At 38.5% G+C, this 26,565-nt stretch overlaps 1 protein-coding gene across 6 annotated transcripts in view; it reads right to left on the bottom strand.

Moving 5' to 3' along the window:
- Positions 1-26,565, bottom strand: part of pclob (piccolo presynaptic cytomatrix protein b) — a 64,367-nt gene that overhangs the window by 11,760 nt on the left and 26,042 nt on the right. Inside the window, exons 14-29 of one of the 6 annotated variants that reach the window (XM_028037003.1) lie at positions 18,348-25,119; positions 16,382-17,943; positions 16,022-16,287; positions 14,840-15,662; positions 12,714-13,755; positions 9,381-9,407; positions 8,086-8,174; positions 7,908-7,983; positions 7,691-7,816; positions 4,759-4,867; positions 4,470-4,540; positions 4,146-4,381; positions 2,760-2,807; positions 2,530-2,660; positions 546-572; positions 2-95 (exon numbers count right to left, since the gene is read on the bottom strand). In XM_028037003.1, the coding sequence (XP_027892804.1) occupies positions 2-95; positions 546-572; positions 2,530-2,660; positions 2,760-2,807; positions 4,146-4,381; positions 4,470-4,540; positions 4,759-4,867; positions 7,691-7,816; positions 7,908-7,983; positions 8,086-8,174; positions 9,381-9,407; positions 12,714-13,755; positions 14,840-15,662; positions 16,022-16,287; positions 16,382-17,943; positions 18,348-25,119 (11,499 nt within the window). Of the gene's footprint in view, position 1; positions 96-545; positions 573-2,529; positions 2,661-2,759; positions 2,808-4,145; positions 4,382-4,469; positions 4,541-4,758; positions 4,868-7,690; positions 7,817-7,907; positions 7,984-8,085; positions 8,175-9,380; positions 9,408-12,713; positions 13,756-14,839; positions 15,663-15,761; positions 15,829-16,021; positions 16,288-16,381; positions 17,944-18,347; positions 25,120-26,565 lie in introns of those variants that run through there. The other 5 variants (XM_028037011.1, XM_028037019.1, XM_028037036.1 and 2 more) reach the window with 5 other exon arrangements.

Here is a 26,565-nt window from a genome sequence, read left to right as displayed (position 1 = left end):
CCTGCTCCAAATGGATGTTCTTGTAGATGACAGTCTGGTTCCATTCTGGATTTGTTGTCTTCTGTGCATACTTGGTCCTTCTCTTGTTATCAGCACTGATGATTCATGACATACAGCAATTAAAGTAATCAGAATTCAGTTAAAATGAATAACGAGCTAATACATTTCCCAGCTCGGTCCCTGGAAAATATTTACTAGAAAAAATATACTTGGATTATGAATTAGATTTGTAAATGCTGGTACAATGGTCAATACTAAGTGTGACTTCATAAACAAACAGAGTTGTTATTTAAGCGTTGTTTATTTAGACCGAGATGCTTTTATGGAAGAAAAATGTCAAAGATAAGAATTTAGGAGTTTTTGAAAGCTAGAAGCATGAAATTGAGGGAGAATGCAGTGGTATGAGTGTTGTCAAAACAGAGTGAAATAAAGAATATAACTGGACAAACAACAAAGGCCACAACAGAAGGATGGAAAACCACTAGAAAACATCCCCAAAAGAATACAATATATCAACTGAAAAGAAAAGGTCAGCACCACACTACCTTGCATTCTGGACAACCATGACTTGGCTGAGGGAGTCCAGAAGAGGAAGAGGAGGGCAGATATCACAAACAAGAAAGGCAAAAAAATACGAATAACAGTCAGAGAAGCCCAGAGTGCACAAAGAAAAAGCAGTAAAGGATTGAGAGCTGAGGCAATCAATATTTGCTGCATTATGCATCACTTGTTTTGTGTCCAAATGATATATGTTAGAAAAGAGTCGAAAAACCCTGACAATGAATGAATATTGCTGGTGAAGTACCCTGAATGTGCTCTGTTCTGCTTGTGTCAGACAAATGGATTTTAAAATGCTCCTCAACCCAAAGAGGTCGAGGAGCAAAAGTATTTTAAATTAGCTTTCCTTTTTAACTTATGTTGCCTCTAGGTTAAGAGAGAGCGTAAACTCATAAACAGACCTGATGGGGCCATTATCTTAGAACAGATATTGTTAGACAGCAGCTAAAAGCCTTATTGATTCTTTCTTGTTATTCACACTCTCCTGGGAAGAGAGAGGAACAGATATAAGGTAGAAACTGTGGAGACATTAGGGTAAAAAAAGTAATGACTAAGTCAAATTACATGAATTAGGAGAGCGAGCTTTGTAACAGTTAGAAATTATGTATTGTATTAGGATTTTATGTGACAGATCAACACGCAGTAGTAACTAATACTACTTTTTGTATTTTTTGTACTACTTCTTTCCAGCAAAGATAAAAATATGCCTTACTCACATCTGCAGTTCAATCGCAGCTCCTTCAACTGAACCACTAGCACAAGTAAACCAGAAATTTCTATCACCTCATGACAGAGGCTATTTTATTGTAAATGTGGGCAGAAAATGAATGTTTTTTTTGTTGTTTTTTTTTTTTTCAAACATGACACGTCCCCATCACACATAATGGAGCTGATCTTAAATTATGTCAAAATGCTAAATTTGGAACAGGACTGCGCATGTGACTGCAGCGATATTAGTTTCGGACTGGCCTAGTAAAAACCAGCCACTTCTCCAGACTTATTTATTCATTCATACAGAGGGTCTGGGCCTATGGCCTGGGCTATCAGCTATTGTGAACATAATTGCTGCCCAGAGGCATGGACTGTGTTGAGATATTAAGTTTTACCCAATTGCTAACATGTGCCTTTGATGCCAGTTGGACTATGACACTTTCCGGAAATTGCCCTTAGTAAACAACTGTCTTCCACTGGGAAGAGAAAGTGCCAAGTTGTTAATGTTAATTCAATATTTGGAGGAGTAGCCAACACGGACTGAATGACTTTGTTCACTTAATCCGTTGCTATTGCTAAAACTACAGGCAGATCCAAAACCAGCAACTACAAGTTTCTACAGCTATGTCTATATGACTTTTCTCAACAGAATGATAACGTCATGTCAGTATTCAATAACCTACATGGCATGATCCTTCGAATCTTAAACACTGCACACACTGCAGCACAGGACATTGAGACACCCATGAGTTTAAGTCAGGTTCCCACCTGAGCTTTAGATTTCTCCAGACATCTAATCTTTACAGACATCAGAATCTTTAAAGTGGCGTTGTCACTTTATCTTTTTCTTTAAATCCATAATTATTTGCAACTTTGCAAAGTTCTATTACATAAATTCCTAATAAAATACATTGATATGTTTGTGGTTGTAAAGAGACAAAATGTTAAAACGTTCAAGGGATACAAATGCGGATGCAAGTACATATAATAGCTATTATGACACGTTCTAACAAAGATCTAAATATAATATTTTGGGTAATTCTGTAAAATATAAAATCCAAATAATCAATAATGCAGGACAAAAGACTGCCTCATATCATCATGTCCTTCTCCCAGACAAACTCAAGGGGTTAGTCAGTGTTATACAGAACACTTACAAAGTGATAAAAAACTGGGGGAGAGAAACTAAGGCAGACTTGAAAGCAAACAGGCAAACACGGACAAGACCTCAGTCCAAACTGAAGTCCTTTTAGAGCTCACCCTCTCCCTGGTAAAAGGTAGACCTTCACGAAAGGGTCAGAGTAACCGTCATTTTCTCGGGGGGCCAAGTTTCTTGCCTGCAGAACATGTACGATCAAGTTTCCCAGATTTCTGTCATAGTTAATCTGGAGCTGTTGGACAAAGCAGAGGGAAATGAGTGGCTCACACTGGCAGATCAGTATTCCTTTGTTTGATCTCAGAAGAATTAAATAAAAATCTAAATTTACTACCTGAATTTCTCCAGTGATGGGATGAGGTGCTTTCATCACCTCTGTTGGCTAGAAAAAAAGAAATAGGGAATAATAAGGTTACTTGCTTGTGATTTTGTGAACAAACACACACATACACACATATTTTGACTTGGCCTATAAAGGAAAGTTATAACCACATTATCAGAAACTGTGCCTGTTCTGAAAATGCCAGTATCTCCCATTTAGATCTGCAAGCTTCTGGAGAGATTTTACCACATGAACAATATAGTGTACTGGCAGAACGTCCTGCAAAGTTACAGAAGAAAGGCACAGTGGTGTGGTGATAAGCACAGTCTGCTCACAGCAAGAAGCCTCTTCCAAAAATGTTTTATTAATTATTTGTTATCATTCAGTGACACTTGCCATACACCTGCACTGGTAGCAGACAACAAAGTAATACAGAGGCAGAGGCCCAATTTCAAGGTGTTAAATTGCCAAGTCAAATTTCTTTTAAGTCATCTCAGACATATGCAGTATTCTGATAATTTCAACTTATGACAGGTAACATAGCTAATTGATTGTGCTATAAAATGGTACTATGTGCCTGGGAAATGAATAAACCACCCCTTTCAAATATGGCCTAAGAGTAATACAAATGTTGTTTTCAAATATTGTTTAAATCATTATTTAACAGGGATTAACATTTTTCAGAATGCTTAGTTCAACTTTACTTGCCATCTCCAGATCTTATTGAGTCCAGCAGAATCAAGATATGACTGTCTGATAGCATGAAGCAGGCTAAATGTCTACCAATAATTACCAAAAACTTAAGAACAGGAAATAACAAATTCTTGACATATGGCACTCCGGAAAATGTTGTTGAGCAATTTCTAATGATTTGGGACTGCAGCAAATCAGAATATTAGATCTTCAGATGGAGAAAATATGGACAATGATAAACCTTACCAGGAGTTGCCAGCCTTCCCAACTTACTCAAAGAGTACATTGCATGTTCATCCAAGAGATAAAAAAAATAAAAATAAACACTTCCCACTTCAGCAGATTCAATGTTCAACAATAAGAAATATTTAAAAACAGCTACCAATGTTAACCATACCAAAAAGAATGGCTTACCTCATATTTGACCTAAAAAGCTATAAAAAAGGTATTGGAGTGAGTCTGAACTTAAATCTGATTGAGATGCCTGTGGTGTGACCTTAAGCTGTCCATTCATGCTCAGGAACCTTTGAATGAGGCTTTATAAAGGAGCTCTCCAAAGAATGTGAAAGACACATTCCCAGAAATAGCAAACATCAGGCTTGCACTCATTAGCAGTCATTTCAGCCAAAGGTGGCAGTTCTTTGGTGTGTCCCACTTTCGGTTATACAACTGCTGCTATGAGTAGCCTTTTAGGTTGTGAGCTACCTTGTGGCGTTGTTTCTTGTTGATGGCAGGGGATCCCGGTTGCCCAGGGCTTGGGACCCCACTTGAGGCTGCTGACCCAGGGCCCGAGTGGAGGAGGGCCGAACGTTCCAATGCGGACAGGACTCCGAAGCTCCCAGGCCCTATTCCTGTTATGTCAGGAGTTTGCTGTTGGGATACCTTTTGGAGCTCTGCAGCTAACTGTTTAGGATCCACACCAGGAGATCGCTGACCTCCTGCTGAGAGAAATATGTACCATACTCTATGCTGTGTTCATGTAGCTTAGGTGAACATATTGAGACATATCAATAAATCTTTAATGCATACCAGCCTTGAGTTGGATATGGTGATCCAGGGCCTGTGGGTGCTCAGGGTCAGACAGCATATTAAGGTCACTGCTTGGATTCACAGAGAATAAATTATGGAATTTTAAATTGTGTGCCTTAGAAGCAATAAGTCACACATTGAAAATCTGACAGATAAAGAGGTTATGAATAAATAAGATGAACAGAGGGGTGGAGAGATTCTGATCAAAGGTGCAATGTTGCCTTATTGCAACAAAATATGTGAGAGTACCAGTGAGACTGAGAGATAAACATTGACAGATGTTACTCACAGTCTCACACAGAGCTCCGCCTCTGTACCAGCCTTGCCCATAATGCACTGCACTTCTTCATAAGTCTTCCCTGTTAGTGGAACTCCATTCCATTCCAACACCTGCATCCCTGCAACAAGATGAATTCAGGTTAAAAACAAAAGCATGCTTTTTGCTTTCCAGACTTTTTATTCAGGTTTTCTTTCCCAATGTACAAATTAACAATATTTTGGTCCAGAAAGTTCAGTTTTCACTGCAACCCACAAAAAAATGGACATTTGTGTCATCTATGCAACATTTTAGAGTCAGAGGCCAGATGTGAAAAAATAAAGTTTAGTCTTACTATTTTAAAAATTTTTTTTACATTTAATCATTTTATCAAAAAATAAATTACAGTTACATGCAGTGGAATTTGAGAATTAGTACAGAGTGACTGTGGCTCTGAAGGTAGAGTAGTTGTCTTGTGACAGGACGATTGTAGGTTTGATTCTAGCTTCCTCCTGCCACATGTTGATGGCACTTAAACCCAAACTGCTTATACACTGATACAATGTGTATTGGTGTATAAATGTGTGAGTTTAGTGAGTGTGAATGGGTGAATGTGACTCTAGTGTAAAGCACTTTGAGTGGTCAAAATGATTGGAAAAGCACATGTACATATAAATTCAGTCCATTTACCATTATGAAATTAGTATTTAGAAACAACAACACACAATTACATGTTTGAACCTAAAAGAGACCAAGATAATCTGCCCTTCACTATAAAATCCATGTGAATCACATCACTGTAACTGTGTTTGTTTGTCTCAAACAAACACAATTTTTCTGTCCTGTTGTGAGGAAACATTAAATTGTCATTTTATTTGTATGAAAAAATTGTTAATGAATCTGTAAATTGTCACTTTTCCCACCAATACTAATAGCCAGGTTTTCTCTCCAGAATTCGGCACTGGAGCTACAGTATATGACATTGTTGCTCACTTTACGTCAGTGAATTGCAGTTAATCTTCACTGTTACCCCTGTTTGATTTGCCATCTTCAGAAAATCAATTATTCTAATTTATAGGGATTTTAAGAACAAATGAAGTAGCAATTTACAGGTTCATTTACAGTGTGAGCATTTTTCAGTACTGCCCTTTGTGTATTTCTGAAGCTAAATATAGTTTAATGACTAACACAGCCCACTAATGTGGGGGAGGAGTTTTCCACGTTTTAATTAGACATGGCAGAGAAAGGGACGTGACAAACCGACCAACAACAAAGCTGCAGATGAGTGAAAATGGTACTAGTATATCTATCAAGTCAACCCAAAAAGTATGCCTAATGGAAACAGAATTGAGTCCACAGTAGAAATGGTGTTTTAAATTTTAAATAGATGGTAATATTGTAATAATAAACAAAATGAAAAATAAAAATAAATTATCCATTACAAAAATTCCATTTAAGACAATACATGTTAGATAAGGCAGATATCAATTATCCACAATAGAAGCAGGTTACATACCAGTTGTTTTTTTTTTTACCTCCTGACATTAATGATCTTTGAAAAAAAGGAATAATTTTCCACTAACAAGTAGAGGTCCTGATTACCAATCCTTAAACTTTTTTATAAGTTTATAATTTATATAAGTGTAGTAATTTACACAGACTACATCAAGATCATGCCAACAAATAAATAAAGAGTATTAAGTTCAAAAGTCACAACTGCATAGATAACAAGTCTAAATGACATTGCTCACTGACAAAAATGCTAGTAACCAAATTCAATAGCAGCAACAGAGAGGCACATGATTTTTATATACTTTGGACTGCCATGTTGGTCTCTCTTGCCCTGTTTACACATCATTTCCAAAAAATATTTTCTGCTGCGTATTCAAAAAATTGCATTTACACAATGAAATGAAAATGCAGATAACACTGGGAACGATGTAGTGAATGTGCTAGGCATCAGGAGAAGGGGAAAACTTTCTGACCCAGTGGCGTGTTTTCATAATCCTTCAGTTGTACAGAGGTGCACATATGATCTGGCACATATGATTTGGCAAATTAGTAAATTATGCTTATTTACTAAAATGATGCTTTAAGACGCCAGATAATCAGAAGAGGTGGAGCTGCACAGACAGAACACATAGGTCTGCCATTGTTGTGAAAAAAGTGTGGGTTAATTTTGTTGTTTTCTGTGTTCAGGGACAGTACTGGTTACATTGACTTGAGTAACATTTTTGGGGAATAAAAAGGTATAGGAGTAGCTTTACTACACTGTACATTGGTAAAGTCCCTCTGAAGGCCCATCAACCAATGCACGGCCTACCACAGAAAGACACATGATCTTTATGTGCCTCTCCTGTGACAGCAGTGAATTTGTATGTTAAATATTTAGCACTGAGTTAAATATTTAATTTGTAAACTAAATATGTAGCTTATAAGCTAATGTTTAGCTTGCTAATTAAATATTTCTTTTAAAACTGTAACTTAGTGATGATTATGAAAATTAAACCCCTATTTTTTTACTCTCATGGCAGGCTAAATAACCCAAATTAGAGCATTTAAGTTATGCATATGCAACTTTACAAAGTGCATCCCATAAATTAAGGATAATTGTCTTTTTTACATATGTAAAAGACAATTATCCTTAATTTATGGGATGCTCTTTTACTCTACTTTGCCTGGTGAAAATACAATTATTAGATTTCAGAGAAATGCACTCACAGTTAAAATAAATAACTGTACATCAATCTGTACAGTTAATGTATGTTAAGGCAAACTGTTAAACTGAAACACCTAAACATTTACAATTCCTTGGAGGGTTTAGGTAACTTCCTACAATTTGCAAGCATAACTTGGGCAATACTTGACTCCGATGATGTTGTTATGCATTGGCAAGCTCTACAATTCCCCTTACCTTAATGCTGACCTCTGCTTGCCTTAAGGTTCTTTTTCATTATCCACTTACCCTCTACAATTTTCCCTGTTTGTTCCGCCATGCCTCCAGGAATAACCTTAGCAATGTAGGTTCCAATCTCACCACGACTGCCTGGAATCTCCTTACCACCAACAACACGGACTCCAAGTCCATTGCCTGAGGTAGAAAATAGATTGTCATAAATCATAAAAATCTGAAGCATAAAACCCATTGATCATTTTACAGTGTCCATGTGTTTGTGCTTTACCTGAGACGCTGGTGTCTGTCATATCTCTCTTAAGCTTCACACGAGTGTGAGGGAAGGTGTAAGGAACCAATTTCATCTAAAAAATAATTTAAGAATTTTATTGCAAAAAAAAGCTATTGCAAGACTTCTCTGACAATTTTGGAGAATTTTACATAGAAAACTGATACTGAGTCCACACCTGTCTCCTATCTGACATGTATCCACTCTGAGGCTGCCCTTCTCTTGGCTTATCAAACCAATCTGTGTCCTCTCTCCTCAAGTGGTAGGCTGAACAAGGAGAAAAAATTGTTCAAAATATTGCACAATGAAATTCACAGTTAATAGCAATCAAGTTCACAGCTAGTGACAAATTCCCCAATAGCTGGATAAATCTTAACCCAGCAATCACTTTTTTTTCTTTTTCCAATTTTAAATAAATTGTTTGCACGCCTCATTTGCTAAAATGCACTAAGATCTCAGATATGTGTCTTCTAGATAAGTAAAAGGAAAGTAACTCTGTAAAAACTCTCTTATTCAATACAAAATGTTCATCTAACTATACTTTCAAACTCTATATAAAGGAAATCCATATTTAACAGCATGTTTATTATGCCTTGCAATACCTCTGATCTCAATATTCTTATTTTTGGAAACTGATATTTCAATCAATAGCTTGTCCAAGACTGATTTTTTATTTTTAAATCAATCAATAGATGAAGAAATTTTTTTTTTCTAAAACACTAACAGTTTCTAATGGAAGCGTTTGATGATTTGATACATTTTATTCAAAGTGCTAGGTTTAGAATGTAAATCCGTATAACTATGACATTTCAGTACTATGTTGACATAATCCTGACAAACTCTGAGGGGAATTTTCTCTAAATCTCCCCAAAACCCATCTAACAGAAGCCTAATGCATCTTAAGTTTAGGGATTATTGGGAGATTTTGCAGGTTTTACAATCAAGATTTTGCAACTCAGAAAAATCCTAATTATATGTGTAGAAAAATAAACATAGGTTGGTTAACAGAATTCCTAGGATCATGTGATCAGAGATCCAATTCTACAAAGAAGGTGCACCAATAATGATGACTGCAAATGAACTGCTGTATGTCTTGGAGAAAAAAGCAGTGGGTAGCACTTTCAACATAGTTCTTGTGGACACTTGTGCACATATATACGCATGATTTTGCCTTTTTTGTGCATGAGCATGAATACTAGAAATGAGTCAGAATGGTTACAGAACCACAGAGCAGACATTCCTGAAAGAAAAATCTTAATTCACCATGGTTCATTCCAAAATAAAACTAACATGTCAGATACTACAGGTATGCTAAATGATATGCACTATATACTAGTGAGAGGGTGGTTCATTCCAGCATGAGTCTGGTATGTTTACAGAATCAGCCAGAGAAGTGGACCATTCAGAGTTATGATGTGCAGCATGAAGTCACAGTTCTCTACGCAACTACATGAAATTAAAATGCTGTCTCACCTTCTATATTCCAGTTTGGGCCTCCGGCTGGGGTACAAAGTTATATGTTTTTTTCAGAATTTTTTTCAAAATATGCTTTCTTATCTCACAAATGTTTGCTAAGGTTTTATATTGAGAGTATAGGGAAGCACATGCACTGAAAGAATTAATCAGGAAGATACATGCTTGAAGTTTCTCCTACTACAGTGTCTTGTCAAAGTATTGAAGCCCCTTGAAATTCTCTACATTTTGTCATGTTTCATCCACAAATTCCATTGTATTCTAGGAAGTAGAGATTTTAAATGATTCTTAAGTGAAAAGAAAAATGGCAGGGTTGTCACTAAAAAAGTAAAAAAAAAATGTAAAAAAACTAGACAGTGTGGCATGCATTTATACTTGTATTTCGTCCATGGACTTAAGATGTACTGTGAGTACATCACAGTACAAAAGAACTTCAGCTGTATATCTTACATTGTGCACATTACAAATCTTTGCTCAGGGTAGTTGTGTTGTTGGAATTTGAATTTCTGCAATTTATCAGGTCTTCTGAGGTCTGTAGTTTTAATTGTTTTTCCTGGATTGCCCAGTATTGCTCCACCCATCTAATCTGACTTTACTGTTCTGGTAAAAAAAAAAAAGCATTCCCACAGCATGATGCTACCAACATCTTTCACTCCGGGCATGGCATGTTCAGGATGATGTGCAGTGTTCGTTTTCTGGCATAGATAGCCAAAACTTTCAATTTTGGTCTCATCTGATCAGAGTGAGAAGAAAGTAAAGCAAACCCTCCTGAACTACCCTTGTACATCGAATTGTTGAAAATCTTAAGCTGGATCATTTGTGACTTTTTCTCAACAAAAGCTTTTTCCTTGACACTCTTTAGTAGGGGCAGATTTGTGGAGTTCTTAACTTTTAGATAACAGTTTCTTCATGCACAGTGTTTCTTTACAGTTCCTTCAAAGTTGACTTCTTGTATAATTGTCATTCTTTTTTAATTATTCAGTTACAAATATAGCACATTTAGATACTAAGAAATGTGTGACATGATAAAATAAAAAGTAAATAAATACAAACTGTGCTCTGTGTACTTGCGTGCAACAATTACACATTACTGACAAGAATATTTTAAACTGAAAATAACAGCAAGCATGTAAAGATCTTACTGAGTTTGTTGGGAGGAGTTGTGGTTATAGACTTACAGCTGCTGGGAGGAGGGAAGCAGCCACAATATGTTTAGGTGAACATACATGTTTTGATAGGTTTGCAGTCAGTGGCAGTTCTGGCATAATTTACACTTTGCATAAGTCTGTCTGTCTCCCTTTTCTATCCAACACCACTTGGACTATCCTGCTAATGATCCATCTAAAAATGGCCTTGCTGGTGTTTTATTTTGTGTTATTAGACTAAAGGCAGTTGAATATAAATGTGTGCCACACTTTTCAGATGTTTCTTGTAAAAACAAAAAATGAAAGAAATGTTGAAAATGGTCATTTCTCCCACACTTCAATTCTTTCTCAACTATTGTGCTACTCTGTGGTGAATTCTGTGATAAAATCAATGCAAAATGTAAAAAAATACTTTTCCAAAACACTGTGTGATATTGCTGGCCTGAAAGATGATTCCAGGCAGAAAAATTTACAAAATATATTTTTTGGGCATTCAAGCAAAGAGCTTTTGTAATATTTATTATTATTTAAAAATATTATAACTTGTCTCTCAGTTACTGTAGGATTTCATGAAAGATTCTGGCATCACCTCTGTTTAAAACCAGCATGAATTCACTTAGCACTGTAATAAAGGTAGATATACACTTTAATATGATTCCATGGTAAGTACTACCTTCTTTAAAATGTGTTTATAGTGAACCACTTAGGTTTCTGTCACATTTGTGTATGAATGTAAATACTCATGACTTTACATAATCCAGAAAGTTATCTAAACTCACTATTATTTATAATGCTTCTTGTAAGTTGTTTTATTAAGATAAATGAACACTATCAGTTACACATGTATTGAAATGAATAGTCCATTTCAATATTTGCTGTTAATCACTAGAGAAAATGGACATCTCCCACCTCAACGAGACATCCACAACAAACAACAAGCCAAAAATATAAATTTTATTAACATGGAAATGGAAAACACGCAATACACAACATGCAAGGATGCAAAATACAGAAAAAAATAATCCAAGGTTATATACACACCAACACAAATGAGACACACGTGACTAAATCACACAGAAATCTCTAGTAAAAATAGTCACTGCTTTTTCCATAAAGGCAGTTATTATTACAAATGTACAAACCAGTCTGTTTATCAAATTTCTTCGCACTGTTTCTGTCATTGAATGAAAAGGAAGTATTAAACATTACTAGTTATTTTACCACATTAAAAATGACAAAATTATATTAATATCAAAATGATTTTGCCACACTGAAGACTTATAGAAATGTAATAGTTACTAAGAAATGATGACCAAGTTCAGATCATTTTGTTCTGAAGACTAAGTTGCACGTGTTGCAGATATATGCCAGATTACTGTGGAAGCAACTCCATGACAAAAGTAAACTCAGACTAGATTTTCTGTTTAAATATTTTAGGCATTCATGATTTATAGGTGAGGAAAATTGCATACAACACAGCAACTACATGTTAGATTGTACATGCATATGTCATGGATAATATAATATTTGTTTTATTTGTTTGCAATATTTAATATATGCTGCAACATATATCACATTTATACAGAATAATACCCAAAACTGCTAAACTAAACTAAATTTGTGTTAAAACAATTTGACTTTCCAATTTAAATTATTGTTTAAGATTCAAAAGGACTATAAATCTACTGCTCCATTTAACATTAAAGTGGTAGTGACGTGATTTGTTTACCAAACATTCAAAAAATAGTTTGTGTAGTATGTATTTGTAGTACTATTCATAGGTCTTAAGCTCTCACAAAAACAAGATGGTTTTAACACAGAAAACATGTATAGTTATTACAATTTCTGTGTTTTGAGAGTTTGGGGGAAAATTTATCAGTGAAGAACTTAAAACATGCAAATGAAATCACACCAAAACTGGACAGAATTGAATGATAAGATACATAAACTCAGGTTGAGAGTTTAATGTACTTTTGAGTTAGTTATATAAAAGAAACAAAAACAACGAAAAAACATGCAAACTTTAATTTACTAAGTCAAAGAAAAATATAGGAAAGTATCACAAACAATAATTAATTGAAGCACTGATAATTGTAAAAGAGAAGTCAATAAAACCACTCGGCATTAGCATGCATTACAAGCAGGTCCGCATAGTTGAACTGCTGCAACAGTCTCAGACTCAATTTACCTTCACTGTCAGACATGGCACCTTGCAGATCATCCATGATGAATGCGATATCTCTATCGTAGCCACGTGTCCGAGATTCCTCCCTCATATGCTGTTGTACTTCTGGCAAGGAATGGCTAGACCCGAATTGATCCCTAGAGTCAGCAGAAATGGGAGGCAGAGGACCAGCAGAAGCTCTAGCCATACCCATAGGCTGCCCCACTGGGCTCAGAGGACTTTCTTCCTCAGAGTTCTGAGCCACAATGGGGATACGGCCCCGGCTTTGGCTGATAGGCAAACTAGTAGGTTTTGCTCTGGAGACTCCAGGAGCAAATGCTGCGTCCAGGACCTCCCCCTCTGTCTTTAGTCTGAGTGAGGAACTAGACAAATCCCTTTTGATAGACAGATCTAAGCCATATATAGAAGATGGTCGGGAAGAGGGTCGAGAAGAGGGACGGGATCGAGTGCCACTTGGATATGTGCCATCCTCCTGAATGTTGCCTCTGATAGAGGATCCTAAGCTAAGAGACTGGCCAAGGTTAAGAGAACCTGAAAGGTTGGCTCCTAAAGAAGACCCCAAATATTTTTGCTGCTCAGACAAATTTTTTCTTAACCCAAATGTAATTTCATCCTGAAGTAACCTAGCCCTAGCTGCTAGACTGGACACAGAAGAAGTTCCAGATCCCATGTAGGTACCAAATTCTGGCTCAAGGTCCCTACTCTCCTGAATTGGGGAAAATTTTGTGATGGCCTTTGAGTCGAGCAATGCTTTTTTGTTCTTCATCTGTTTCTGGTAAAGCATAGCTGCGGGAAGATTCTTTGCAGCCTGCTTTTCAAGAGTGAGTCTTCCAATGCTATATTTCTCCCCTTTAGGGAAATGACGAAAACTGCTATCACTCGAGAGATACTGGGAAAGGCCAAGGCCTGTTAAATGTTCTAGCCCTTCAGTTCCCCGTCTAAACTCTTGCTTGATTTGTTGCTTCAGCAACTTCAGTTCATAGGGCTCCTCCATAGAGTCATCTTCTCCTTTTCCATAGCGTGATGAGCCCAAAAATTCAGCTACCTGATGTATAGAAATAAGGAAATGCATATTAGTGTGAACATATTTTAACCACTTTTTATATACGTATATTACATATGATCTGTCAATGAATTGACAAATGTTAAGTACAAATAAAACATTTATCAATGAAGTTTCTTCAATTATGTCAAATGTTCTTGTAATTTTGCCACAACCATATGGTCCCTTGCAAATTTCTGTTACCCCATGTACTTTTTCCACATGTTGTCATGTCGCATACATTTTAATGCATTTCATGAGGAATATTATTTGATAAGCCATGAAGTGGTTGGAAAGTGACAGTTTTTCACTTTTTGGAAAAAAAGAAAAAAAAAGTGGGGCAGTATGTAACATTTGGGAGTGGCATAGTGAGGTTGCTTTCTTGTGAAAAAACTGGTGAAAATTAAGATGAAGATCAATGTAGATAAATACAGACTTCTCCTGGAAGACAACCATTTAGAGACTCTAAAACAGGCCTAAACAAACAGCCAAATCAACAAAAAAGGTTTAGATCTAAATATAACTATGACTTAAAATTTTATTTTGATTCAATTTGATTGCCTTTCAACCTGATTAAGTTTGAAGTCCTTGGTTTAAAAAAGCTATATGTATTTCTACAGCTGGTCTAGTAGGGACCTGACAAAAGTTGTTGTAAAAAATTTTAACCTTTTGTTGTTTCATTTCCACTTTACAATTGGGCAATGCTTTTTGTAAGCCTGTCATACTAAATATAATTAAAGAACATTGAAGCTTTTTTTACTAACATAACACACAGTGAGTCAGTTAAATTTTTTTTTTATATATTTACAAGGTGGGGTAAAATTTCTGGTAAAGTTAGAAGGTCAAAGATATTTTACCTACATTTAAATAATAATTTGAGTTCACTTTTACAATAATAAGATGACAATAAAAGAATAAAAATAACTGAAGTTGTAATATGGGAAATCTTGTCACGCATAGTTAATTTGCAATCGTCAATGTTGAAATGCAAATCCAAATGATCAAAAAAGTTAAATAATCAAATCTAAACATGTAAAAAGACAAAGATGGGATGCAACACAAAATGACATAATAATAAAATATTTACCTCTGCTGTACGTCTGGCTTCAGCTGCCCTGAGTAGTCTGTCTGCTTTTGATAGCTCTTTATCAGGTAGGCTAAATCCAGAACCCATGGCAGAACTGCCAAGTCCTGTTGAAGCCTTGGTAAGCTCTCCTATGTCCTCTATAAGCACATAGTTCCTGGCATTGTGATGGTCAATATCAGCATAGAAGGAATCAGCAGAAATACTTGACATTGGACTAGAGGCCATGCTTCTTTCCTCTAACCTCAAATCTAAGTTGCCATACTTCCCACCCATGTGAGCAACCCCATAGCCACTTTCTGTAGAAGATGGAACAATGAGCAGAGGTTGGTTGCGTATCACCTCATAGTTGGTGGTAATTTTGGGCTCTAACTCAGACAAGGTGGTTTGACGCTGCTTTCCTTGTTGCAAAAGCAAAGCATGTTGGTAGCTGCTAGGCTGAGCTTGAGCATGGGAGAGCGATAGTGTTTGGTAAGGAGACACCTGTTGATGGTATAGGGACTGCTGCTGATACAAATTCTGCTGGGTGTAATCGCTTGTGGTTTGGGTCTGAGGAACATACTGACCATATTGAGAATAGGGACTTGTAAGGGTGTTGTATTGGGAATCAGCCTCAGTTTGGGGAGGGATGAATTGATCAAATTCTGACTGAGGAGCAGTCCGTGGTCTTTCCAGGCCTTCCCCCCGAGTTTCTCTTATGTTGCCAACCTCACTGTCTGACATGTAGTCTCTTTCCTCCGCCACCCCCTGGAGATATGCCCTTTCTCTCTTTTCTCTTTCCTTTAACAAGACCTCCTTTCGACGGTTTATACCCATCTCCAGATATCTAGATCAATGGAAAAAAGTTTGAGATTCCAAACACCAACAATTATCAGGGCACACTTTAAATAGCCAAACAATGTTCTAGTTTCTCACACATTTGTACCTGTTACTATGTGTAAGAGTGGAGAGGTCTCATTGAGTGTTGTCAAGGTAGTCTTTTAGCCCATAAGCTATTAAGGTAAAAAAGGAATCATGCACATGAACATAAGACAAATAGCTTAATACAGATTAACTAAATGGTATCTCTGTAATTGTTTATCTGCTGATTGTTGCTTTAATTATTATTATTCTAACACAATCTGAAACTACTCAATCTTTAGCACTTGGTTATTTGTTTCAATGTGTACACGTGCAGCAACTCACCGCAACTTGGCATCAATCTCCTTTTCCTCTTCATCAAGCTCAGCTTGTTTCTTGCGTAGTTTAGAGGATTCCCTCTCCACCAGATCAAGTTCCTTGTCTATATCTTGCAGAATCTTTGCTCGGGCCATTGTTGTGCTGCGAGCAAGACGGCGACGAGCAGAGTTCGTGCTATATCCAGATCTTCCCGCCAACGTGTTATCCTCGGGAGGGGGGTCTGGTAGGGTTCGCTTTACTTTCTTACCACTGCTAGAAGAGGACCCTCTGACCTACAACACAGAAATAGATAATATAGAGTATATAAGAAAATATCTATTTAGAATAGTTTCCCCCTTATTTGCAAAATAACTTTAATAGACTTACAGAATAGCCTTCGGTATAGTATCCTCCAATTCTGTCTTCTGTTGAAGGACCAATAGATTTAGGATCTGACAGAGACTTTTGGCCAGCCTTTAAACTCCGAGGGCCAGAGGAAAATCTGGATGGGTCAGCAGTTAGCATTCTTTGTCCTCCATAGGACTTTTCTGGAGATAACGGAGAGACTTGGCTGTAGAGAACTTTAGCTTTAGAGGGGACATCTGCCGTTAGTTGTGTGCTATATCCAACATCAACAGGTGAATTCCTTCTGTCTGTGTCTGTCTGACAGCTCAGACTGCCACCTCTGTGAAAGTTCTCTGGAGATGATATGTGCTTAATGATTTCTATCTTAGTGTCCATTTGGACATTGGGTTTCTTGATAGTTCCAGAGTGGTCAGTCTGCACAGAAATTTCTGCTACTGTCTGGATGGCAATGCTAGACACCTTGGAGCCATGTTTTCCATCACTGCTATGCTTTCGAGAACGACGTCGAACTTTGGTGGGGGCATCCCACTCCTCTTGTTCATCATCATCAGACTGAGCTGAGCTATCAATGTTTCTCTTTGTTTTCTTTTTTCTTCCCATTTGTTGCTTTTCTGCAGAGTCTTCATCATCTGTTTGTACACCGCTGTCAAGGATTTTTTTCCCTAGATCCCGGTCAGCTGGAAGTTTTACTATGTTAAGCTGCTCATGGTGTTGTTCTGTTTGTGCTAATGTAGATGGAAGTGTAGACTCATCTTTTACAGGCCAGTACTGACCACTGTCTCCTACCCCTGCATATTTAGCTTCTAAAAGGTTTCCTGTCATACCAGTACTGCTGTAGTGCTCATCAAGTTGCCTCTGGAGTTGGAGTTGGAGTTGTTGGATTTGCTGCAACTGTTCTTTCTGTTGAGCATAGGTCTCCTGTTGGGCCACCATGTGTGCATGATGTTCCTCTTCTTGCTGAAGAAGAAGCTGCTGTTTCAGTGCTTGAAGTTCTTCAAGTTCTCTTTGCACCATAAGTTGCTCCTGTTCTCTGTAACGCTGAATTTCTTGTCTTTCCCATTCCAGCTCCTCAGCAAGACATAGCTGCTTAAGCTTCTCTAACTCTAGAAACTCCCTCTCCATCTGATACTGGGCCATTTTGGTGTTGTCTAAGCCTGGAAATATTGGTGAAGAAGCCAGAACATCTAAAGAAGCAGCAATTGCTTCCAGGGTGGTGTCTGAGTACATTTCGGGGTAGCCGGTTATTATATCGGCCAGGGCTGTAGGGAAGAATTCTTTAGATAGCTCTGCCTCAAAGGGAACAAGCTGCCCTGACTCTGTTGGAACAAAACCATATGAATGCAGGAAGGACTGATCCTGCACAGTTGATATAGGGGTAAAAGTAGTGCTGAAGATGGAACCTGGTTGAGTTGTAATTGCATATGTGGATGGAACTGGTGCTGCAACGGAGGAATAAACTATTCCATCTGAGGTTCTTAAAGCACTATTTACACCAAACCCAGCAGCAGGAACCTGGGAGTATGGTGAAGTAATCATCGCAGAGTAGACATTGGTTGCTTTGCTTGTGTAGTCTAGTGCCTCACCTGTCACAATTCAAAATATATAAATTTCTTTCAGTAAATGGCATTAGTAATTTTACAAATAAGAAACTAACTTATTTTCTAAGGATCATGCAATTAGAAATAGAAAGAGTTCCAAAAAGAGCACATGCATTTATGGAGATAGTTTGATTAGCAGGATGCAAAACCAAAATATTGAGGGAGTACACGCAGGCAAACGCATGCATCTGTATGAAGAAAAGAAAAACAAACACAAAACAAATTGTTGGGATCATTTGAAAATGTCATGCACATTATAAAACAAATCAGGCAATTAAGACATTGTTTATGAACTTAAGTGCTAAACATGAAGAATAAGAGTGGAGTCTTAAATACATGCGAGCCAAACTAACAGAGAATACAAAAAATGTATAGAAAGATTTGCTTACCAGCTGAAAGCTTAGCAGCAGTTAGGTCGACAGCTGTGTCAGAAGAGCCGCTGAAGTAGTCATTTTTGAGGTCATAGATGGACAGTCCCGTGCTTGTTAGATTAGTCTCAGATAATGATGCTTTTATCCCATTAGTACCTTTAATGCTATACAGTCCTGCATGATCTTTGAAGCCAGAATGGTTGTCAGGTTGAGTTGTTACAGGAGCTTGTGTTCTGCAGCTTCCAGTAAATGGTAACTTGTAAATTACATCACAGCAGATGCTCCTTCTGCCAGCAGTCAGGTCAATTGGAACCCCATCATCCTCTACAATAGAGGTCACCACTCCTTGGTCTGTATCAGACAATGCCACAATTGCCCTCACTGGTTTATAGTTTGACAAGTCCATGGCTCCCGTAGCCTCAAGAGATACAACAGGGCCTACATTGCTGATAATTGTTGGTGCTGAAGTCAATGACCGTTTTCCTCCAGAGGAGACAAGAGCTTCAATGGAAAGATTCATGGGTATGTCTTGAGTCATAGATACTACATCAGTGAATACAGGTGAGGCCTTTACAGGTCTGTAGACAATTTGTGCGAGTGGTTCGAATGCCTTGTATGTGGATGTGGTGAGTGGTAATGGCAGTGATGCAACAGGACCCTGTAAATCAAGTGGTTTCTCTGCTGGAGTGGTATTGTATGAAGCAATGGTTGCTGTGCATGTGACTATTGTGATGCTGTCAGTAACAACAGACAGTGTTGTTGCAGGGATAAGCTCAGCACTAAGATTTACAATCTCAGGCTGCACTGCAGTAATATGACGTCCACTTGAGTCACTTGAAACAGACTGTCGGCAAGACTCAGGTGGCGTCAGATCCATGCCTTGCTCTGTCATTTTTATGCCTGACTTGATAGTGCGTAAATCAATAATATCACTAGGATAAATAATCCTGCCATTTTGTTTAGGGAGGGGTTGGACTTTTGCTATGTCTGGTTGTATAGTGATGGCTATGCTTTGTGGAGGAACTTGTTGGAGTCTTTCATGGACAACAGAAACAGTAGTCCGTTGAACTTCAGTGGTGACCACTTGAGTGACCTGACTAGACAGGCTTTCAGGAGGCTGACTTGAGGTGGAAATCGAAGAGGAATACATGTGACTCATACTGGAGACCATTTTTTCTGGTCCTCTTATCTCTTTGCTCTCAATTGACTCTTGTTGAATTTTGGTGATGGTGACTGGAGCCACAGATACACTCAGTGGAATCTCTGGTACAGAGGCTACTGGGCTTATATGGGTGTGTGCATCTTGGGTTATTGTGTCCAGTAAATGGTCATATTCACATGGATGAGTTGAGACTTCTGGTTGCTGTTCTGATAATGGAATTGATCTCCTTCTGTAAGATACTTCAGCTTCATAGCCAACCACTGGAAAGTCCTTTTCAGCTGGCATGGTAATTATTTGTGCAAACTGCTGTGGTTGTTGCACGGTTATGGATTCTTGTCTAGCAGCAGCAAGTGACTCTGCTCGTGCAGAGTCGTATACCTGATAAGGCATTTCAAGCTCTGCAGGATAAATAAATGAATCACTAGTGGTGTATGGTGATTGTTCTATGGATGAGATAGATGACCTCCTTCTATAAATAGTCTCATCGTTTGTTATGACTGGGAATTCTGCAAGTTCATGCTGTTGTATCTCTAATGAAGGCATGTAACAAATCATTTCATCTTCATATTTTGGTGGGAATCCTGCTAGTCTTTCATGTCTAGATTGCAATGGTATTTCTTCCATTGATGCCACAGGATATGACATAATTGTGGCTGCACTTGTTTCACTCTGCTGGGGAGTATAACTAATATCTCTTTGTGTTGAAACATGTTGAATTCCTTCCATATGATGTGAAAGTGTTGACCCTATGCTTGTAATTGCTGCAGTTTCAGCAACTGTAGGTAGTGGCATTAACTCAGACACTTTAGATGTTGGTGTCACAACAGTGGCAACAGTGAGAGGATGAGGTACAGGAGACACTACAGCAACCTCAGGCAACCTAAAACCAGGGTCAGTTGTAACAACTTCTGAGGGGTATTCAAACTTTGTAGAGAGTGTACTTTCTAAAGCATCAAGATTTAGCTGGTGTGTGAATATCTGGTCTGTCACCACAACCCTATTTTCTGAAGATTGATCAGTTTGTTGAGTTGATGAGAGCTCTGATAAGGGGAATGCATCTTCAAAAACCCCAGGTATGTTTTCATCTTTAGAGTGAACAACAACTTCAATCGCTGTATCTGGTTCTTCAGCTGCAAATTCATAACTCTCATCTTGTATTGCTGATCTAATCAGAACTGCCTCTGTGACACAGTTATCTCTGTCTTGTTCCATATGCTCTGTACCTTGCACATCTATTTGAGATAAAACAGGCTGATCATAATTTATAGAGTGTACTGTAGGTGGTGTCCCATGGACAACTACTTCTACATGTGGTTTCAATGGCTCTGGCACAAAAACAGCTTCCCCAAGACACCCTGGTTGTACAGTTGCAATTGGTTTGGTTGACTGAAGAATTGGCTCTTCAGATAAACTTGTTGGAAATACTGTTCCCACTTCTGTAACTGCACATGGCTGCTGAGACACAGATGGTCCAGATTGCTCATTTACTATGGATTGATCTCTCAGAATCAGATAACATTTTGGCTCAGTGGGTTTTGGAAATAATTCTGATTCTTGTGACACATATGACTTCTTGATTGTTGGTGCTACAGCATGTGCCATGATGCAGGATTTCTGATCTGATGACACTGTAATCACATCAGCAACAGAAAATATTGGTTGCACAGCAGGGGGCACAGAGAATTTGCCTGTTTGTACTTTGCCAGTCACCATCTCAGAGGTTTCTGTTTGCTCTGCTTCCACATTGACTGCTTTAATAATCGGCAGTGGATGCTTAATAGTGGGGACAGATGCCCTCCTAACTGTAGCCTGTGCTGAAATAATTTCAGTGGGTGTCTTCTTCTCTGGTACTGTTGTTTGAATGTCTGACACTGTAGAAGACGGGATGGATTTTCGCCTAACAGGTGCTTGAACTGTTATTGTCTCAGTTGGAGAGCCAGGCTCAGATGGTAGAGTGATCACCACATATGTCTGTAAACATTTTGCATGCCTAGGGGACACAGGTGACTTGGGAGATGTTGTACCCAGTTTAGACTCCGAAGGTCTTGCAAGGCTAAGAGACAGGGCTTTTGGAGGTTCCTTCATCCTAGGCAGCGTTGCTGCTTTGGGTGCCACAGGAGGAGGAGGTCTGATATTCTCTCCTGGCTTGTGGGTAAAAACTAATCCAGCTGGAATTGATATAGGCTTGGGTGGTATGGGTGGAGGAGGTTTAGAGATATGACAAGGACTGGACACTGTTACAGAAACAGGGGCAGCTGTTGCTATAGTGCTTGTGACTAAAGTCAGAACAGAGCTTCCAAGTGGTTTTGGTAAAAGGGATGGAGGTGATGAGGTTGGGTCTGTTACAGGAGTCACATCCCCACTTGATACCACTTTTGCTCCATGTGTAGGTTTAGGTTGAAGTAGTGGAGCTGAAAGCACTTTCACAGTTGAAGTGTCTGTACACAGTGTATCATTTGTAGTTTGTTGACTACCATATGCACGAGAAGTAACATTTGGCTCTGCATCATCTCCATCCTGTTTGGTTTGTTCAAGTAGAGATATTTTTTCCATGCTTGGTACAATGATAACTACATGCCCTTGTCTAGTTGGAGTCACTACTTGAGGAACAGGTGCACTACCTGATTGTGCAATGTCCATTCTTGGCTGTATATCTACAACTACAGATTGCATTGGTTGGGCAGTGACTGTGGGTGCAATAGCTGATGCAGATGACATGGCTGTCTTTATAAGGGGCATCTCAGAGGTGGTATAGGGTAATGAAACTGAAGTAGATCGAGGAGGGGGAGGAGGAGGGACTTTCTTTTTGACAACAGTAGTTAATGCTGGAGATGATATAGTTCCCTGCTCAGGTTGAACTTTTGCTGGGACTACAACTGTTCTCATTAATGGTACAGACGATTGTACTGGGACTGAATGTACTACTTTGGCTTGAGCTTGAGCTGGGGTAGTTATGAGGGCTGAGATTGGTTGTGGTGTTTGTACAATAATTGGAGCATTAGTTGAAACCAAGTCTGGCATCTGGACTATGACAGGCTCAAGGCATGATGCCACAGAGATTGATGATGAGAGATCACTTGTTGAAGCTGAAGTTGTGGTAGCAATAGGTGCAGGTATGATTTGGACTAAAGGCTGAGCTGAGACAACAATAGGTGCTGGACTTGGTGCTGAAACTTGTAAAACAGGTGGAACTTTAATTGGTACTTGTGATGGAGAGGAAACTAAGTCTGGCATTTGGACCTTAGAAGTTACTGCAGATGAAGTCTCAAACGAGGGTGGAGCTGGGGTCTTAGTTGTAAAAGACTTTCTTTGAACGGTCTGTGTTGCTTGAATTTTGGATGGATCAGATACCAAATCTGGAATTGTAACTACAACAGTGGCTAAATCATAATAAGGAATTAATGTTTCACTTGATGGTGCTGTTTCAAATGTGGTAGACAATGGCAATAAGGTTTCTTCAACTGAATGGTCTTTTATTGAAGTTGGAGGGGTTGGTGTGGACAGTGGAGTTGAGTCAGATGAAAGTGGTGTTCGAGCCTGAAATGAAGATGATGATGACACATTTGAGGCCAAACTAGAATCTGGAGAAGCTGGTGAAGTTGGGGGTGAAACTGGTGAAACAGGAGAAGGTGTAGTTGTTAGCTCTGGGGCTGATATTGGAGTTGGGATGGGCTTTGGCTCTGGAATTTCACAAATAACACATATAGGCTCCATGTCGTTGGTTTCGGACAAAGATGGACTTATGGACTGATCTCTTGTATCAGAGTCATCACTGGGGGTAATGTCAGATGAAATACCTATGGCATACTCATCTACAAGACTATCATCCTCTTCTTCACCAGATGAGCATTGAGTAATCTTAAGGTCTGGTATTGGAAACAGTGCCTTTCTGAGTGCAGGATCTTGAGGAATCATAGGCCTGACAAAAGTTATGGATCCACTGGGAGTACTGGCAACAACTGTTACCTCAGTGCGCCTAGGGGGCTCAGATGGGCGTGGGGGTGCTGGACGTTTTTTTCTCTTTACCGGTAGTTCACTTAAAGTATCAATATTTGAGGGAGGCATATATTTTTGTTCAGTAATCTGAGTATCTTCAGTGGGTATGCCATCTTCAGCAGATATAGTCACCACACAAGTGTCAGCCTCTGAAGGAAGCTCCTGGACCAAAGCCTCCAATGAGGAAGAATCCATTGCTGTCCAGGCTTGTTGAAATTCTTGCTCTATCATCATCAGTTCCCTTTTTTTTTGCATCATCTCCTCATAAACTTCTTCAGGGGATCTGAGCTTTTTAAGAGATTGAGAAGCAGTATCAAATTCAGGTTCTTCTTGAGTTTCACTTATTTTAATTTCTGGTTCCTCTACTAAAGATTCATAAAGATAGTCTTCTATTGCCAGTCCTCCATAAAGGGGTTCAATATCGGGGGGACTTTCTCCTGGAATAGCTTTTGTTTTCTGAATAATTTCCTCATATGCTTCTTCAGCACTCTTTAATGATTTTGTTGCTGTGTCTTTTTCTTCAAATTGATCAGAAGGGGTGTAAGGTATTACTGTTGGTGAAGGTTTACGTCCTCTTTGTACAGCTCTCTTAATCTCTGGTTCAGATTCTTTACTGGCAGAGTACTCTGAGCCAAATGTTTTATGGCCATCGTTGATGACAGTGACCTGCCTTAAATCTTCTGAAGAGGACACATCACTGGGTGAAGACAGTGGTTTGTCTTGTGTCTTTGTCTTTTCTTCATCAGAGGAGTTTTCAATAGTAGGAAGAGGCTGAGTGGGGTACCTCTGTCTACTTTTGCGATGATGTCTTTGCTCACTACCTTTCTTTTGGCTTGGACTGCTATCACTGTCCTCTTCCAAAGATGAAACTGATGAAGGTGAAGACCCTGGAGTCACGCTTGATGCTTGAATACTGGATGAACCCTTTGACAAGGATTCAGTGAGGCTATCTATTTCTTCATCAGTGCTTTGCCTCTGCCTCAATACAGGAATAGCTTTCTTAAAATGAGTCTTTGGAAATGATTCGGGAATATTTTGAGAAATTGCAGCATCATTTTTAATGGGTAATTCAGTCTGGGTATTAATATTTGATTCACCCTTGTTCAGTACAGATTTGGCTTTGATAGAAGCATTGTCAAGTGTATTACTCTGGAAAGCTTCCATATTTTCTAAGTTACTTTCTTTCTCATCTTCTGATATGGACATGTCTTTCTCATCTCCCATACCCAAAATCTGATTGCGTATGAACTCATCATCTTCTATGGAAGAATCAGCACCTTCAGTTTTGTCCTCGCTGCTAGATGAAACAGTGCTAAGCTTTAAGATCCTTCTTCCAATTTTAGGGGATGATGAAGGTGTAACTTCACTTTCACTGCTCTCCATTGCTTGTAAACTTAAATGCCTTCTCTCTGGCTTAACTTCCTCTTTTTCTGGCATAGAGTGATCTATACTTGAATCATTCTTCGCTGTATCATAAATCTTCATCTCAGGCTGTTCTTGAAGGACAGGTAAAATCTGGGGTTGATCATCATCATACTCTTCTTTTCCAAAACTGAGTGTATTTGCTGCTTGCTCGGTTTGAGGGAGATCTCTTCTTTTTTCTGCAGACTCTTTGTTGGTTTCAACGGAGGCCTAAAATGTCAAAAGAAATGTTCAATTAATATAAATTGATGTTTAAGTAATGCTAAAATAAAAAATGCTCTATTGTTGAACAAAAAGTGAATAATACTTGTTCGTACATACACAAGTACACATGTAGGTAAATACACACAAATACAAGAACACGCACACACACGCACACACCCCCACGCATGCATGCACACACACAAAGCATAAGGAACCTTTGGCACTGTGCATTTGTTATAATAATAGGGTCCACATATGTCAGCAACCATTTTAATTGACCATATTAATATGTCAATAATTAACTAATAATAATAGAATAAGGAAGAGGTAGAGAGGTTAGATCACCATGTTTGTCCAGCTAATCTTAATTTTGTTTCATGTCTTCCATTTTATAAAACATGTATGACTGACATGATTGATTGGGCTAGGACCCGCCTTGCTCTGGTTGGTTGTGTTTAGTTAGCACTCGGAACACTGGGAGAAGGCAGATGAGTTAACTTTTTTTCACAATTATTTGTCTTATACCATACTGTCACAACGTAGTGATAGTTTCTACAAATTTGTAAAACAAAAAAAAAAAAGTTGTTTTTTTTAACTTACGTACTGTAGCCTTGCAGTGTGTAAAGCTGCAGTATGTAAGCTACCTATACCATGCGCACTAACACACCCCATATCATCACAGATTCCACTGATATTAATCTGAACAGTTCTTTTCCTCTTTAGCCTGAAGACATGATATCCATGTTTTCCAAAAACAATTTGAAGTGTAGACTCATCAGAACTCAGGACACTTTTCCATTTTGTGTCAGTCCATCTTAGATGAGCTCAGGTTCAGAAAACCCTTTGGTGTTTCTGAGTGTTGTTGATATATAGCAGGGGTGGGCAACTCCAGGCCTCGAGGGCCAGTCCCCTGTGACTTTTAGATGTACAGTATCTCCACTTCAACACACCTGAGTCAAATAATGAGGTCATTAGCAGGACTCTGGAAAACTTGATTGCACTTGGGAGGTGATTCAGCTGTTGGATTCAAGTGTGTTGGACCAGGGAGACATCTAAGAGTTGCAGGACACCGGCCCTCGAGGACCAGGATTGCCCACCCCTGATCTATAGGCTTTGCCTTTTCATTGCAATCGGGGTTGTAGATGTACTGATGAACTATGTTCACTGGCCATGGTTTTCATGATGTCAGTTTTTAATGCAGTGGTATAAAAGCGAGATCAAAGGTCACAGGCATTCAATGTTTGTTTTCAACCTTACATTTCAGAGATTTCTCCAGATTTTCTGAAATTTTTGATGATATCATGGACTGTAGATGACGAAATCCCTAAATTTATTGCAATCGTACGTTGAAAAACATTGTTCTTAAACTATTTGCGCATGCAGTTGTTCACAAAGTGGTGAGCCTTGCCCCATTTTTGCTTGTGATCAGCTGAGCTTTTCAATAATGCTCCC

This window comes from Xiphophorus couchianus, chromosome 2 (assembly GCF_001444195.1).
Source record: "Xiphophorus couchianus chromosome 2, X_couchianus-1.0, whole genome shotgun sequence".
NCBI classification, from domain to species: domain Eukaryota; kingdom Metazoa; phylum Chordata; class Actinopteri; order Cyprinodontiformes; family Poeciliidae; genus Xiphophorus; species Xiphophorus couchianus.
This window is presented reverse-complemented; position numbering and strand designations above follow the sequence as displayed.